Genomic DNA, 17827 nt, shown 5'->3' with positions numbered 1-17827 from the left:
AAGTGAAATGTTGTCCCATTCTTGCCTGATATGGGATTTCAACTACTAAACTATTTGCGGTCTCCTTTGTTGTATTCGTAGTTTCGTGATGCGGCAAATGTTTTCAGTGGGTGACAGGTCTGGACTGCAGGCAGGCCAGTCTAGCACCCGGACTCCTACTACAGAGTCATGGTGTTGTAATACGTGCAGAATGTGGTCTGGCATCGTCTTGCTGAAATATACAAAGCCTTCTCTGAAAAAGACATTGTCTGGAGGGCAGTATATGTTGCTCCAAAACCAGTATATATCATTTACTGCCTTACTGGTGTGTTCCCTACCAAGCCATGGGCAATAGAGCACCCCCATGAGGCCATCACAGACGCTGGCTTTTGAACTGTCCGCTGATAACAAGCTGGATGGTCACTTTCCTCTTTAGCCTCCAGGACATGCTTTACAAAAAGAATCTGAAATTTTGGGTTTATCAGACCACATGACAGTTTTCCATTTGGCCTCAGTCCATCTTAAATGAGCTGTTTAGATATGGTTTCTTCTTTGCCTGTTAGAGCTGCATTTCTGGATGCAACGACAAACTGTGTTCACAGACAGTGGTTTTCGGAAGTGTTCCTGAGCTCCTGCAGTGATTTCCAGTATATCATTGTGTCCAACATTGGCGGACTGTAACATCTGCACGCCCCACATACCGGCCAATTGCACGACTCGACCACCGGGCCACATGCAAACCCACAATACGACCCCTATCGAACTCCGTCAAGTGCTAGTAATGCTGTCTAATGCGTCTATGAGGCATCCTCTGTGTCTGGTGACTAGATGTGCCAGCTCCATGTAAATCGAATCATTTACATACCCACCTCTGTTCTGCACGTGTAGCAAATGACATCCGAATCGGACCATTACTTTTTTTTGTCACTGAGTGTGTATGTATGTGTATACATACACACACAGTGGGGTGTAGTGGAAGGAGCGGGGGCCGTACGTTATTAATTTAATGTTAAGTCCGTTATGCAGGCAATTCACAGACAGTTCTATGAAGGTATCAGCTAGATGGCTGCTTCAGAGGCTACACAAAACGATGGGTAGTTACCGGCCAGGAGTCCGTTTAGTACTGTAATTTCCTTTAAACTGTTCTGTGCATAGCAAACGTTTTCTTGACTAGTGTCTAATCAGAACGGCTACCTTTTGTTTTGTGGATTATATGTGACTTTTTTATTTGTAGGCTTGTATATCGTCGCATTAATTTATAATGACCGTAATTTCTCGTTGACGTTTAGCTTAGCAAGGCTTTGCCATTTACCAATGCTCACTAATGTCTGGACACTGATTGATTACTTTGGAACTTACCTGTCATTTTACGAACAATTCTTCGCAAAAATAACACTTTTTTATTTTTTTGCATGAATGTCTGAATTTGGATTTAACTTGATCGTCCTACTTGGATAATGAAATCGCAATAGCCAAAATTGTCAAGACGTCCTGCATTAGTGTTTTAAAGCCTCTGATTGTAATTTTTGCTTTAAAAAAACTTAAAATTAGTTTTTGAATAATATATATTACTCACTGGCCACAGCCAAATAACCAGTTCTGATGTTTTCGATTAATACACAGTGCAAATAAAAACCTAACAACATGTCTGTAGTGAAACTGACATCTGTAAAGCTGTGACGCAGTAATTATTGTAATTACTGGTGTAAACGGTGCTGCGTTTATGTCTTTAATAGAACAGAAAAGTATCCCTGTTAGTGACATGTACCAGCTTGAATGCGTTTAGCCGTGACGCAGCTCCTTCTCGGAAGTAGGGGACAAATATATTGTCTGTCTCCGGACCTGCACCGCCTTTCTCCGCTACTGAAGTTCAGTAAAGCGCGCAGAAACAGCAGACAACGGAGCTTTTCACACTGGTACGTTTCGCACGGATTTAATGACATCCAGGCAGATGCACCGAGGTGATTTGTGCAATACCGAGCAAAGCCCCAAAGCTCCGTTTCGTCCAGCTTGTTTTTGCTGAAGCGAAACGTCCAGCGCATATACGGCCTTTCCGCGAACAAAATTGCCATCAGTTTATCAGGGTGACTGTCAGTTCTGGATGTAATTTTCTACGTTAACGATCGTCGCTGAGTTGTATAAGCATCGATGAGTTATTTATTTAAAATGCGGTGCAAACTGAAATGCACCTCCATGGTGTCTGAATGGGGAGCCGAACAAAGCGGTTTGTTTACCACGTTTGCTCCCGGTCTTGTGCTTCTGTCGCCGCTAGAGGCTTGGAGTGCTTTAGCCAAAGGTTTCCGTCTCGGAACTGCTGACACCGGACCTGCTGTGTACGTTAAAGCCGAAAGGTAGCGCAAATTGCACTCCGCTTCTGTGAGAATCTACCAGCTGTCGAATTTTGCGGATCTACACACCAGTACTGACGATAAGACACCTGGACCGGGCAAAAAATAATAGTAATTTTAAAATTATCTGGTATGGTAAGGGCTATGTATCAGTGGAATGAAAATAATACTGGGAAACACCTGTAGATCTAAAATTACAAATAGAAATGTTACACCTAGCAGGACTGATACCAGTATATTGAGGATGTTATTTAGAGAGGTAACCTTTGTTTTGTATTGTCCACAGTGCCACTCCCCGTTAAGCACCATGGCAGTGTCACCATTGCCAGGGCTCTTGCTGATAGCTCTTGTACCAGTGCTGCTGTTGTGCTGGGCTGGTCCGTGTGATGGGATTCCTGACCCCCATATGAGAGACATCCTAAAGCAGCAGGAGGCCTCCTGGCAGATAGGGGGCAGAGAGCTGCTGACGGAGAAGGAGAGGCAACTCAACGCTCAGCTTCAAAAACTGAAAGAGCAGGAAATCGCCGGGCCGCAGTTCCCTCCCGCTATGCACTTTTTCAAAGCGCGGCCACTGATACAGCGCAGTCCGGTCTTCAGCTTGCTGAGGAAGATGCCCAAAGGTAGAGGAGCGGTCGCGGCTTGCCCACAATTAAGATGGCGTCATCCAAATGACACGCCCATAGTTAAGATGGCCAACTGCTTGTTAGCGCAGTAATAATAATAACAACGAATGTCATTCCTACTGTGGGAGTTGTCTTCACTACCGTTTTCACCCACATCATTTAGGAGCAGCTCTGCACATTCATGACTTCGCCCTGGTTGATGTGGAATGGCTGGTGAAGAACGTCACCTACAGGCCGCACTGCTACATCTGTGTGACCGAGGATAGCTCTGTACGCTTCCGCTTCTCCAGCCAGCAGCCCCTTCCCTACCCACAGTGCTCCCCCTGGGTGCTGCTGGAGATTCTGAGAAAGCAGCTAGAAAATACCACTGACCTTGACAACAGGTGAGAGTGCGCTCTGTGAGCTGCCCCACGAAGGCAAGACACAGAAAATGAGAAAAGGGGTATTTTCCCTTGGTTTTAGCGTGCGTTTTGTAGTTACTGTAATTCTCATACTCTTTTCTTCAGAACTGAGCATAGCTGAACTAAAATATTTTGGCACGAAATAATGCAGAGACTGGGGGCGGCATGGTGGTGCAGTGGTTAGCACTGTCGCCTCACACCTCTGGGACCCGGGTTCGAGTCTCCGCCTGAGTCACATGTGTGTGGAGTTTGCATGTTCTCCCCATGTCGTCGTGGGGTTTCCTCCGGGAACTCCGGTTTCCCCCCACAGTCCGAAAACATACTGAGGCTAACTGGAGTTGCTAAATTGCCCGTAGGTGTGCATGTGTGAGTGAGTGGTGTGTGAGTGTGTCCTGCGATGAGCTGGCCCCCCATCCTGGGTTGTTCCCTGCCTCGTGCCCATTGTTTCCGCGATAGGCTCCGGACCCCCCGTGACCCAGTAGGATAAGCGGTTTTGAAAATGGATGGATAGATAAAGCAGAGACTAAGAGACCTGATTTTGCATTTGGATAACATATGCAATGGTAACGCTTTACTTGAGGGGGCCTTTAGTAACTTATCAACTGTAACTCAGATTATAAACAAATATAGTAACTACATGAAATACATGAACCATTATGATTGATGAGATCAGTACATGACTAACACTTAGTTTCTGGTTAATTAATACATTAAGTAGTAATGCACTACTGCCCCCTCAAGTATAGCGTTAGCGATGCAGACGCTCTCCTTTGATTTTGTTGGGCAGAATGAAACGTCCGGCTTGTGACGTTTAAAGGAACCATGCCCTTAATTTCAGCTATGCTTCAGCTCCTCTTCCTTTGTTGTTTTTTTTTGTTTTTTATTCCTGCCCCCCCCCCCCCCCCCCTCGGTGCAGTTTGATGAGGAACCTCACCCTGGTGACTGCAGACCCCGATTCTGCGTACCCCAGCCAGGATGCGGTGTGGAAGAAGTTTGAGCTGGTTTTCATGGTGGCCATGGGCCTCGTAACTCATGCCCCCGTGTTCAAAGATTATTTCTATCAGGGCCTGCAGACGCTTTACAAGGACAACATCATGTACCTAGAGCTGAGGGCTCTGCTGCCTGAGGTACGTATATGTGCCTGTGAAACCTGAAAGACGATATTAACGAAACCCTCTCATGCAGCGTGTCCCATTGGATTAAGCAGTACCAGTTGATAAACTGGCCCTGCTGAGCTGATGCATGGAAACACTGATGAGTGTCTTAGTGGGACCTGCCAGCGGGGGGGTCCGCAGGAGTCATGCCCTGCTTCTCGAAGACGCTTCCAAATGATGCACGCTAGCTACTGACTCTTCTGAGGGAAATGCAAAGAGGGCATTTAGGGGTTTGTTTTGGAGGGATTTTAGATAGTAGGTTGAGTGCCTGGGTTGGCATAGAGATTTGGATGGAGCAAGGAAGTGGGATGCCGGTTATTGCAAGAGATTCTGGTAATGTGTTCGCTGGTGGATTGGTGTTTTTGAATATATTGTGCTCCTGGGGGACTGAGTGTAATGTGACGTGTTGTTATACAGATCTATGAGCTCGACGGCAGCACACATGACCGAGCCTGGTGCCTCCACACCTATCAGGACGTGGCCCAGCAGTTTGCGTCTCAGCATCCAGACTTCCTGGGCGTTCGCATCATCTTCACCGTTCACCGGTGAGACCCAGAGCCTGCGTGTGATAATACACAAGAATCGGCTAGTAATCTGATCACCTTGACCTGTTTTTGTTCACAAGTAAGAATGTGCGTGAATACGCTCTCTCTCTCTACTACAGGACTGAACATGTCCTGTTTATCTGTCTTTACATATCAGGAGTGTAAACCTCACTACAGTCAAAGATGCTGTGCAGGAGGCCATGTACCTCCAGAAGGTCTTTCCAGACACCATGGCAGGATTCGACCTGGTAAGGAGTCCCAAGAGTGAAGAGTCAAAGCTTTATGTCATGCCTGTTAGGATTAGCACACATCTGAATAAAGCTGTTATATGGTTCAAAGAGGGGTCATTTCCTATGACCTCGAGCAGTAACCTTCAGCCCATAGATTTACGCCCAAGGATACCTATTGATCTTCAAGCTGGGTTTTCAGCAAATAAAGAACTCACTGTTTCTCTGTGTTTCTGAGGTGGGCCGTGAGGACAGCGGCAGGCCCCTGTGGTACTTCAGGGAGGCCCTGTCTCTTCCAGAGCACCTTGGAGTCACCCTGCCCTACTTCTTCCACGCAGGAGAGACCAGTGAGCTGACCGCGAGCTGTCAACTTGCTCCACCTCAGAACTGGACTCCATGTTTTATTAGTCTGATTAAAGTAATAAGTCTGATTCGTTGACATCTTCGGATGTATTGAGTTTAACAAATTACATCATGAATAGCAGAAATCATAAATGCTATGCATGTATTTTTTGGTTGTACAAAAAAATGTCATCAGACCTGTTATTGTTTGCGATTCCTTGTGTGAATGTAGACCAGGCGGGCACAGAGGTGGACGGGAATATGCTCGACGCCCTGCTGTTTAACACCTCTCGCATTGGCCATGGCTTTGCTATGGCTCACCACCCGATGGCGAAGGAGCTCTCCAGGAAGATGGGGGTGGCTGTGGAGGTGTGTCCCATTTCCAACCAGGTATGCCCAACAAAACCACTGCTGTCGGTTGCTGTGTGCTTCTGGTGCCCAGCTTCTAAATGAAAGCCCCGTGTGTACATGCCTAAATCCAGGTTCTGAAGCTGGTCTCAGATCTGCGGAACCACCCTGCCGGCACGCTGATGTCTGAGGGACATCCTCTGGTGATCAGCTCTGATGACCCAGCCCTATTCGGGGCTACTGGGCTCTCGTATGATTTTTACGAGGCTTTCATGGGCATCGGTGGGATGAGCTCCCACCTGGGCACCCTCAAAGACCTGGCCTTCAATTCCCTCTGGTATGTCTCATTGCGCACCTGTCTTTGGTGGGGGGGCGCAGGAAGCAGCCATCTGACACTCCTTCCTTCCTAGGTACAGCTCCCTGTCTCCTCAGCTGAAGGAAAAAGCGCTGAAGATCTGGAGGACAAAGTGGGATGAGTTCATCTCCCAGAATTCCATGTAGAGTGGGATCACTCCAGCTCATCGTTGCTATTCCAGGGAACGGCATGGATCTCTGTTACTCCATAATGTCCATAATGGCTCATAGGACTCCATAGTTACACTACAAACAGTGATAGTGAATGATGAATCTGTCTCTCAAAGACAGGGATCCATGTCAGACACAGTGGCATAAGAGTAGATTCTATCCATTGATCATCTAAGCACTTATCCTGGACAGAGTCTTGAGGGACCCTTAGTCTGTCTCAGGCAGCACTGGGTACAAGACTGGGCTGCAACCAGTGGGGTGACTTAGAAATGCCGGGTTAGCCAGATGGCATGTGTTCATACTGCGGGAGAAAACTGGAACACCCAGAGGAACATGGGGAGAAGGTGCAAGCTCTACACGCACAGAGCAGAAATGGGATTTGACCCCACTACCCTTCAGGTGTGAAGAAACGGCGAAATCTAACCAGATACCTGGGACTAGATTTTACTTTCTCCACATGAGTTCTACATTGAAATGTTCGGTGAAGGAAATGCACAATGTCCACAAACGCAGCACGACATTTTTGGTAGAATTTTTTTAACGATGAAAAGTTGAGGTACAGATTTAAGTGGTTTTTGATACTTTCTAAATTTGTTTGATTTTAGTCATTTGCAACCTACTGAAGTCTGGTGAATGTGCAATTTTTTTAAATGAAATGCGATAGTGTGTGTTCACTGAGCCGATTCCACTAAATTCTGAAATTTCTCAATATCCAATAGGCATCCAATGTGTCCAGTTAAACTGCCTCTGTGCTCTCATAGAAAAACAGTGTAATTTTCTACGTGGAATTTTGGATATTAACTATATTTTTCTAAACTTCAGCAAAAATGTAACTTTCGTTGTCTGGGTATGTGTAGTTCAGTGTTTTTAACATTAGCTTGTGTACTTTGGATGATTAGTGATTCATCATGATTAGTATGCATTGCTGGTTGTGTATCAAATTGTGCTGAATAATGACAAAAAAAATTAATTCATGTGACTTTAAACTTGTATTTTGATCATTGATGCTCATTCATGGGTAAGGAGGTGAGTCCCACGATCCAGTCCTAATAATATCCCCGGGGGGGTGGCGATAAGGAGTAAGAGGAGGGGATCAAACGTTTTTAGACACGAAAGGTGAAAAATGACATTTATATAGTTCTTTTTATGCTTAGTGCTGTGTGTGTATCACCAATGAGCCTTTTTCCCTGGGGGCTGGACAGCAAAGAAAGCAGATTGAACTACCATAGACCCATTGTTCTGTTTCACAGAAACACCTAAATAAAGTGTTTTTTGTATGGCTTTCTGGTCCTCCTCTCCGAGCACTGTTTCACACAGACATAGTCTTAATAATTGTACCACATGATGCCGGACGATAGTCCCTAGTTAGTTCATGAAAATCTCGTTGTTGGTCACATGTTGGACTTTACAAATACCCTTAAGAGCTCAGTTACAATACTGAAAGAGCGATTTAGCAGACGACTTGGTTGTCCTGTGCTTTTCTGCATGTGACTGCAGAAGCACTTACAGTAGCCTGGTTGGTATCTCTAAAATCCTCGAAAGAAGTCGGAAGTGATTTTAAAAAGGTCCAGGTGATTTGGGAGAGACATTTCAAGGTAGTCGTGGATTTTAATGTCAGTTAAATGTCGGTTATTGATTTATAAATAGAAACTTTTTTTTTTCATATACACATGAAAAATCAAATCAATTCAGGCGATGTTTTTACCTTTAAAAGTGTAACAGCTAAATTAGCTACTTCATAAAGGATGTGTATTTGTGGATGTGTGTGTGTGTGTGTGTAACATCGAAGCGTGTCTGAAAAATATGTACACGTTTTACAAAAAAGAACAATATAGGACAATTGTTTGTGTATACTTTTTTTCTGACATCATTAATCTTCGATACTGTACCGATGAGAAACTAACGCTGGCATTACAAATTATATATGCATATAAAATGCATGCACTTGCGACCGTGCTCAGAATAAGTGTTTGATTGGTTGGATGTGTTTGTGTACATGTAGCTGATACCGCCAGTTGTGGAGGATCGCCATGAAAATTGTTACCCTAAAGGTTTTAATAATTTGTCCCACATGGTTAATGTGATAAAAGAACCAATAACACAGTAAGTAGTTCATAAGGCTTGGATGCATGTATTTGTCTTGAATGGGAAGTGTAACTTGTTTCTGTTATTCTTATATATATTTTTAGACAATTCAAACATAGGCCTATTAGTCACAGTCATAACGATGTACTTTTAAAAGAAAGACGCATCAATTAAAAACACGGTGTTTTGATTATAAGGATAAAACCTTTTACATGTTTTCTTGTAATGCGTGTGAGTATTTTCAATATATATGCTTTTCTGTACCCCCCCCCCTCCCCTCATTACAGTGCCACTCCCCGTTAAGCACCATGGCAGTGTCACCATTGCCAGGGCTCTTGCTGATAGCTCTTGTACCAGTGCTGCTGCTGTGCTGGGCTGGTCCGTGTGATGGGATTCCTGACCCCCATATGAGAGACATCCTAAAGCAGCAGGAGGCCTCCTGGCAGATAGGGGGCAGAGTGCTGCTGACGGAGAAGGAGAGGCAACTCAACGCTCAGCTTCAAAAACTGAAAGAGCAGGAAATCGCCGGGCCGCAGTTCCCTCCCGCTATGCACTTTTTCAAAGCGCGGCCACTGATACAGCGCAGTCCGGTCTTCGGCCTGCTGAGAAAGATGCCCAAAGGTAGAGGAGCGGTCGTGGTTTGCCCACAGTTAAGATGGCGGCATCCAACTGACGCGCCCACAGTTAAGATGGCAATGCACTCCTGTTTTGTTACCCGTATAGCTTACTAAGTGTCCCCATTTGTATCAACAATGTAATTGGAAGGGATGAGGAAGATTGCTGTTGGCCAACACATGTGTTTCAGGAGCAGCTCTGCACATCCATAGCTTAGCCCTGGTTGATGTGGAATGGCTGGTGAGGAATGTCACCTACAGGCCGCACTGCTACATGTGCATCACCGCGGACGGCTCTGTACGCTTCCGCTTCTCCAGCCAGCAGCCCCGCTGCCACCTGCAGTGCTCCCCCTGGGTGCTGCTGGAGACGTTGAGGAGGAAGCTGGGCAACACCAGCGACCTTGACGACAGGTGTGTGGTACGGAGGCCTCAAGCCTAGCTTCTCAACACAGTCAGCTACATTGAGTGCTGTGGGGTTCCAAGTGTCCCACCCTGCCTTATCAGTAAATCCATTCTTAATTAAAGCTTATTGGTGTTGACTTTGGTTTCTCTCTCCCTCCCTCCCTCTGTTGCTGGCGTTTGCCCAGTTTGATGAGGAAACTCACCCTGTTCACTGCAGACCCAGAGGCTGCATACCCCAGCCAGGATGTCGTCTGGCAGAGGTTTGAACAGGCTTTCGCTGCCGCTTCCGGATTGGTCAGCTATGCCCCCGTGTTCAAGGACTATTTCTACCAGGGCCTGCAGCAGCTGTATGCAGACAATGTCATGTATCTTGAGCTCAGGTCTGGGCTCTCGGGGGTATGTGGTCCTCGGACCCGTGTAGCAAGAGCGGGTCCTTACCTGCTGTCTCTCTGGCATCTGCTTTGGCCGATGGCTTGTTTTCATTCCGTTTGAGACTCTTCTGGGTTTGCACAGGCTTATGAGCTCGACGGCAGCACACATGACCGAGCCTGGTGCCTTCAGGCCTATCAGAACGTCACCAGACAGTTTGTTTTTCAGCATCCAGGTTTCCTGGGCGCTCGCATCATCTTCACCGTTCACAGGTGAGCCTGCGGGTGAAGATTCTCATGCTTCGTGGGGATTTGACATGAACAAACAGCTTTTGAGCACACAGATGCACCCAAGTCTCCGTCCTTGGCCTTTATATTGGTTAATTATTTGAGTAATTATTTGAGTTTAGTCCGATGTGTTTATCTTCATGTTCTGACCTTGGTCTCTTGTTATCTTGATTATGTGAGTATGAATACATAATTTTTCCCCTTGTGTGTCTCCCAGGAGTCAGACAATCTTTTCAATGAAAGAGAAGGTGAAGGAGGCCATAAACCTACAGAAAGCATTTCCAGAGGTCATGGCGGGGTTTGACCTTGTGAGAGACTGCACCGTCATGGCAACTCTACAGTCCATATCCTCTTTCACTGTTTTGTTTAAAGGCCATAGGTTTGGTTTCAGCATTGGTAGGGACCAAATCTACACCGTTAGTATATTTTATCAACATTTCCTCTGCAAAATGATGGTTTCCTACCAGTCTTACGATTGAATTTAGTCTGTGAAAGGTTCTCATTTAACATGGATCAGACGATGACACTCCTACTCTGTTGTCATTATGACTAACCTAACAGATAGTACTTCCTCTTCCCAGTTTCGTCTCCATCATCAGTCATCATCACCACGTTCTTCTAACCTCTGGTGGCTGCTTTTCTCATATCACCGCTGTCCGATGACAACTACATATGTCCAGTTTGCGACAATTGTGACTTACACTGTAGACATAATATGCCCATTCTCCTCTGCATACTGATAGCGTTTAACTTCTAATTCTCCAATGAAAAGGTGTTTTATAAAGTCATCTGCTTAACTAGTATTTATGTGTATGCTAGTTAACATTCGTATTCATGATGATCATTTGTATTGACTACTTTATATTGCTAATTTATATTTATATTGCTAGAACTGCTGCCTCACATTTATCTTGGCTTCTGAGGTGGGCCGTGAGGACAGCGGCAGGCCCCTGTGGTACTTCAGGGAGGCCCTGTCTCTTCCAGAGCACCTTGGAGTCACCCTGCCCTACTTCTTCCACGCAGGAGAGACTGGTGAGCTGATCACTGCCCGAAATCGCTCTGATCAAAAGACACACACTACATATTCCTGTCCTTATAACTTAATGGGCCTTTAAAATACCGTCGCTGGCTAATGAAAAAAAAAGGTATCCTTTGTTCCTGTAAGGAACGCTTTTTGCTGTAATGATTATTCATAGACCAGACGGGCACAGAGGTGGACGGGAATGTGCTCGACGCCCTGCTGTTTAACACCTCTCGCATTGGCCATGGCTTTGCTATGGCTCACCACCCGATGGCGAAGGAGCTCTCCAGGAAGATGGGGGTGGCTGTGGAGGTGTGTCCCATTTCCAACCAGGTACGCCCAACAAAACCACTGCTGTCGGTTGCTGTGTGCTTCTGGTGCCCAGCTTCTAAATGAAAGCCCCGTGTGTACATGCCTAAATGCAGATCCTGAAGCTGGTCTCAGATCTGCGGAACCACCCTGCCGGCACGCTGATGTCTGAGGGACATCCTCTGGTGATCAGCTCTGATGACCCAGCCCTATTCGGGGCTACTGGGCTCTCATACGATTTTTACGAGGCTTTCGTGGGCATCGGTGGGATGAGCTCCCACCTGGGCACCCTCAAAGACCTGGCCTTCAATTCCCTCTGGTATGTCTCATTGCGCACCTGTCTTTGGTGGGGGAGGGGGGGGTGCAGGAAGCAGCCATCTGACACTCCTTCCTTCCTAGGTACAGCTCCCTGTCTCCTCAGCTGAAGGAAAAAGCGCTGAAGATCTGGAGGACAAAGTGGGATGAGTTCATCTCACAGAATTCCCAGTAGGGCGGGATCACTCCAGCTTATAGTTGCTATGCCAGGAAAAAGCATGAATCTTTGTTACTTACTGTACAGACTCTAAAGTTTTGTTTGTTAAGTTAGATGCCATATCTATCTCCGTACTTCCTTGCTTTCTTCAAGAACGTGACCTTGAGATAATCAGGTTTCCTTCGTCTGATTCCGAAGGAAAATTGGCTTCTCCTGCTATCCTAGCAGATGCTGCTTAGTTGCTTCAGGCAGGAATTTTATCAAGCTTCCCCAGAAGGACTGTTCCAAAGCAGAGCCCCCCCCCCCCCCCCATCCTGTCCCCGGCCCCAGAACTCCCAGTCTGCTCTGCCCGCACTCCTACCAAAATGCCAGATTCTGCGTGAGCAACACTTAAGTCCTTAAAAGACTTCATGTCATTACAAGTCCAGTGTTTTACTTGAAAATTTAAGAATATAAGCAGGAGTGCAGATTAAACAGCCTCACTAGTCTTTCTATACCCGGATAAACCTACACCTTCACATAATTTAATGTTCCTCAGCATTTGCATTAAACTCGAATGTCCATTTTCTGCTACAGCAAGATCTTCCATCATGTAAAATATTCTTAGTGAATAGTGCAGTCTTTATTGCGCTTGCTGCAGCGGTGCAGCAGACAAAAGCGAGGGGACCAGGCTGAGCCGACAGCACCGCTCTTATCGACTGGTGGTGTTAAACTGCGCAAAGTAGCGGCTGTCAGGAATGTTGGTGAACACCTCCTTCTCCAGGTACTCCTTCCTGTAAGGAGAGCAACACAGTCGCAGGTATACAGGTCAGATGCGTACTCGTAAACACTACTCACTCATTCATTCATTAAAAAAAAAATCAATCTGTTCGTCCGTCTGTCCGACCGACCACTAATCCTAGGTGTGTTTCCCGCCCTTGTTTTTATTTGTATATGTGGAGTTTGCATGTTCTCTGTATTTCTACAGATTTTCATCTCATAGTCCCAAGGCTGAGCATGTGCATGGTGATGGACCGGCACCCTGTCCAGGATATACCCTGTTCTGTGCCCCCCCCCCTCCAGGATATACCCTGTTCTGTGCCCCCCCCCATCCCGGATATACCCTGTTCTGTGCCCCCCCCCCTCCAGGATATACCCTGTTCTGTGCCCCCCCCCCCATCCCGGATATACCCTGTTCTGTGCCCCCCCCTCCAGGATATACCCTGTTCTGTGCCCCCCCCCCCCCCCTCCAGGATATACCCTGTTCTGTGCCCCCCCCCCTCCAGGATATACCCTGTTCTGTGCCCCCCCCCCCCCCCATCCCGGATATACCCTGTTCTGTGCCCCCCCCCTCCAGGATATACCCTGTTCTGTGCCCCCCCCCCCCCCATCCCGGATATACCCTGTTCTGTGCCCCCCCCTCCAGGATATACCCTGTTCTGTGCCCCCCCCCCATCCCGGATATACCCTGTTCTGTGCCCCCCCCCCCCATCCCGGATATACCCTGTTCTGTGCCCCCCCCCCCCCCCCATCCCGGATATACCCTGTTCTGTGCCCCCCCCCCCCCCATCCCGGATATACCCTGTTCTGTGCCCCCCCCCCCCATCCCGGATATACCCTGTTCTGTGCCCCCCCCCCTCCAGGATATACCCTGTTCTGTGCCCCCCCCCCTCCAGGATATACCCTGTTCTGTGCCCCCCCCTCCATCCAGGATGTACCCTGTTCTGTGCCCCCCCCCCCATCCCGGATATACCCTGTTCTGTGCCCCCCCCCCTCCAGGATATACCCTGTTCTGTGCCCCCCCCCCATCCCGGATATACCCTGTTCTGTGCCCCCCCCCCTCCAGGATATACCCTGTTCTGTGCCCCCCCCCCTCCAGGATGTACCCTGTTCTGTGCCCCCCCCCCCCCATCCCGGATATACCCTGTTCTGTGCCCCCCCCCCCCCATCCCGGATATACCCTGTTCTGTGCCCCCCCCCCCCCCATCCCGGATATACCCTGTTCTGTGCCCCCCCCCCCCCCCATCCCGGATATACCCTGTTCTGTGCCCCCCCCCCCTCCAGGATATACCCTGTTCTGTGCCCCCCCCTCCATCCAGGATGTACCCTGTTCTGTGCCCCCCCCCCCCATCCCGGATATACCCTGTTCTGTGCCCCCCCCCTCCAGGATATACCCTGTTCTGTGCCCCCCCCCCCCCCATCCCGGATATACCCTGTTCTGTGCCCCCCCCCCCCCCTCCAGGATATACCCTGTTCTGTGCCCCCCCCTCCATCCAGGATGTACCCTGTTCTGTGCCCCCCCCCCCCATCCCGGATATACCCTGTTCTGTGCCCCCCCCCATCCAGGATATACCCTGTTCTGTGCCCCCCCCTCCATCCAGGATATACCCTGTTCTGTGCCCCCCCCTCCATCCAGGATATACCCTGTTCTGTGCCCCCCCCCTCCATCCAGGATATACCCTGTTCTGTGTCCCCCTTGTCCAGGATATACCCTGTTCTGTGCCCCCCCCCCATCTAGGATACACCCTGTTCTGTGCCTCCCCCCCCATCCAGGATATACCCTGCTCTGTGCCCCCCCTCCCTTCCAGGATATACCCTGTTCTGTGCCGTGGGATAAGCTCCAAACTGGCTGAGCGCCTGCTTTAGTTAAAGGAAATGGATGGATTACCCCAATTACACTTCAGTAATTAATGAATTGATTTTTAAAATCCAATCAAGGCTAATGTATTCTTAGGGAAGAAACTGGGCCCCCGAACCACTGCTGGGTGTGTAAATGAGAGTAATCCCACCCAACATCGCAGCCTCATTTCGCATCATTTTCTGGAGGGTACTGGCACAAAGACCCTTTTCTGTACAACCACAGGGGCGCTGGTTTGAACTGAAACCTCCGCCTGTCCGTTTGTTTTCAAATGATTGTTTGCCTTGTACACGCTGCTTTGTACGTATAACGGGTAGGCTCGGGCCGTACTGCGCTCGCTGCTCGCTGGCCAGCTGGGCGTTGGTGCGGTCCAGGGCACAGCGTAGCTGCCTGCTGAACCGCGCCTGCTGTCTCTCCAGCAGGAGGCCGTGGCGCTCGGTAGCCTGGCTCCGCCCATCCCACTCCAACTGCCGCCGCCGCTGCTCCAAATGGGCTCTCTGTCGGAAACACAGCGACATCACGTCCAGGTGGAATCCTACCCCTTCCCACAAGAACCACGTCACTCCTTGAGCGAAACACTTAAACATGAAGTATTTATTATGAGAGCTAAATATAATGAAAAAAACTGCATAACAGCGATAAAGCCCCAGGACCATACCTGTCTGTCCTCCACCTGCTGCTGCTGGTACTCCCTGATCAGCCTCAGCTGATCCTGGCTCATGCCCTTGTAGCTGCTGGGCTGCGTATGACGCAGGCCCTCGCCATACCCCAGGCTCTCGCTCAGCAGCGGCCCCTGCAGCTGGCTCAGGATCTCCTCTCTGTTAGCCGCCTCCTCCTGCAGTCGCGCCTGACGTTGCCTCTCAGAGGATTCCGCCGCCTGGAAATACGGGGAAGGTCACGAGGGATGCACCTGTGTGAGGCGACGCCCTCCGGTGGGTGGGCAGAGGGATGTGAGGATGCCTTAGCACCCACCATGGCTAAGTTGAAGTCTTTGGTGGCCATGGCAACCGATCTCCTGCGTTCCGCTTCGATATTCTGGAGCTTGACGGCCCGGCGGTCCAGTGTGATCCTGCTGTCCTCATACTGCTGGTCTGTGGTAAGGTAGCCGAGGTAAGATTGTGGGCAGACACCACAGTGTGCAACAAAATGCTGGTGTGGGGGTTCGAGAAAAGATCATAACATCACCACAGGCTGCAGGAGGTATCCAACCAAGCTTGCTGCTTTTCAAAATTAACCTACCAATTAATTCTGTTTCATTAAAGTGTTGAACAAATCAGTCATACTGGAACTCGCAAAATTTTTTTAAACAAATTGGTCGTTTGGACTTCATTTACAGTAGTCCAAACATTAAAATTGCATGTGCGGCAATTTGTTTATCGTTTTATTAATTCAAGAGGTAAAAGAGAAACGATTCTGATGTTTAACGGAACTGGGGAAATACTGCAATGAGCTAATCTCATTGTAATTCGTGTTTTTCCATTAAGAATTTTAATCGGGCATAATTAAGGGACTGCTCGGCTGGGAAAATCCAGCTGCTCTGGGGTAGAGCGAGCAATGCTGGGATTTCTACAGGGTGCAGTACCTTCCAGCCGCTGCTGGTACTTCGCCGATTCCAGCTCGCGCCGTTGCTGCAGCGACCAATCCCGCATCTGCTCCTGCTGCCTGCGGTGACGCTCGGCACTGCCCGGATCCTCCCCAACCAGCCCGGGCAGCACCAGACCCCCCCGCTGCTTCCTCAGCAGGGCCGGGTCGTTCAGGTCGAACTCGCGCCGGTTCTCGGGCTGCTGGAAGTCACGTCGGAACTGCAGAATAGCGCCCTCTAGGCGCCGCTGCTCTTTCTGCTGTCTCTGCTCCAGTAGGCAGCTGATTCGGTCACTGCGAAGCAGATCAGCAGCTGGGAGGAGAAACGTAGTGGTTAAGAATAAAAAAAGTCTAGATCCCACTAGTAATTTATAAATCCTAATCGAGGAGTAATGTATAAATTCATTTAACGCCTTTAGAGGTTTGTACAAAATATGACCATAATCCAATAATATATTTGCACAGAGTGACTATTTCTGTATATGCAATATACTACACGCAATGACACAAACCGGTTATTTTGCCTTTGGGCATACAAGCAATTCCATTTAGCATTAAACAGATAAAATAGCACATTTCCACTGCTTGTATGAGCTCACCATATGATCTCTGTGTGTCCGCTTCTTTCCTCTCCTGTTCTTTCCGTTCTCTCACCTGGTAATCTAAAGCGTCTTTATCAATCTGCGCAAATAAAAACAAATAAATAAATAGCCGTCATCCATTTGTTTTATATGACAACATACCTAATGATGCAGCAACTTAATGCAAAACAGGCTTGCACAGTACCATTATACCATATAGTAGGTTCCGCTGTTACTCACCCCAATTGTTCTGAGTTTTGCGTTGAAGACCCTGCCCTGCCTTTGGGTCTCCCGATCCCTTTTCCGGGCGAGGCTGACGGCCTCCACCCGGTCCAACAGAAGCTCGCTCCCACGCATCGTACCCGCCCGGACCGCGGTGACAGCCGCTGGCTCGCCGTCGGTCCACCGCACCGCCGCAGGAAACATTACGGTTGCTAGGATACAAGGACTCGTAGCGAGCTTTCCCAGCATGCAGTTCGTGACCGGGCGCTCTTTAGAATGAACCGAAGCCCAATCAGCCCAGAAATTGGACTTTTATTATAAACGAAATGGTAACAGACAGGTTGCTTAAAATGACTGGCAAAAATAAAATTAAAATTCGAATTACGAATGCTGTTTACAGTTAAATGTGACGAAGTTCCTGTACATTGACTTTGATTATACTAGCTGTCTGAACAACCCGTGCAGTATACTGATAAACATAATGCGGTTTTCATTAATACCTTTTATTACATATTCAAAACACATTGCATCAAATAAAGAAGGTGTTTAACCATATCTACAATGAATTGAATTAGATTAAGCTACATTACAGCGTTCCCCTAATTAGATTTAATGTACTTTAAAAAATCCTCCCATGAAAAGTAACATACAACCCACCGTACAAAAATGGTCTCCGCTGCGTAAACGGACATAAGACAGGTAGAAATAAAGAAACTGGCTTTTACGCAAGATGTCATCAATATAAGGGTCATTCCGTGGAATCGGTACATATTGT

At 48.1% G+C, this 17827-nt stretch overlaps 2 protein-coding genes across 6 annotated transcripts; one reads left to right on the top strand and one right to left on the bottom strand.

Moving 5' to 3' along the window:
* Positions 1–1586: 1586 nt before the first annotated feature.
* Positions 1587–12315, top strand: LOC125738880 (adenosine deaminase 2-A-like). 5 transcript variants are annotated; one of them, XM_049008374.1, is made up of 10 exons: positions 1587–1895; positions 2614–2947; positions 3114–3333; positions 4268–4478; positions 4923–5050; positions 5208–5298; positions 11173–11281; positions 11446–11603; positions 11696–11898; positions 11979–12315. In XM_049008374.1, exons 2-10 carry the CDS (start codon positions 2635–2637, stop codon positions 12067–12069), a joined length of 1524 nt encoding a protein of 507 aa, XP_048864331.1. In that variant the 5' UTR covers positions 1587–1895; positions 2614–2634; the 3' UTR covers positions 12070–12315. The 5 variants fall into 5 exon arrangements, with proteins under 5 accessions (XP_048864331.1, XP_048864330.1, XP_048864328.1 ...); XM_049008373.1 differs by lacking the exons at positions 11173–11281; positions 11446–11603 and adding exons at positions 5516–5624; positions 5852–6009 and having other exon boundaries at positions 1603–1895; positions 11979–12313; XM_049008371.1 differs by lacking the exons at positions 11173–11281; positions 11446–11603; positions 11696–11898 and adding exons at positions 5516–5624; positions 5852–6009; positions 6102–6304 and having other exon boundaries at positions 1665–1895; positions 11979–12306.
* A 336-nt stretch (positions 12316–12651) lies between these two features.
* ribc2 (RIB43A domain with coiled-coils 2) lies at positions 12652–17276 on the bottom strand. Its single transcript, XM_049008375.1, has 7 exons — positions 17071–17276; positions 16849–16930; positions 16251–16562; positions 15641–15759; positions 15327–15545; positions 14999–15165; positions 12652–12824 (listed from the first exon to the last, which is right to left on the bottom strand). Exons 1-7 carry the CDS (start codon positions 17254–17256, stop codon positions 12743–12745), a joined length of 1167 nt encoding a protein of 388 aa, XP_048864332.1. The 5' UTR covers positions 17257–17276; the 3' UTR covers positions 12652–12742.
* Between the last annotated feature and the right edge of the window lie 551 nt (positions 17277–17827).

The sequence above is a fragment of the Brienomyrus brachyistius genome, chromosome 3 (genome assembly GCF_023856365.1).
Source record: "Brienomyrus brachyistius isolate T26 chromosome 3, BBRACH_0.4, whole genome shotgun sequence".
In the NCBI taxonomy this organism is placed as follows: Eukaryota; Metazoa; Chordata; class Actinopteri; order Osteoglossiformes; family Mormyridae; genus Brienomyrus; species Brienomyrus brachyistius.
This window is presented reverse-complemented; position numbering and strand designations above follow the sequence as displayed.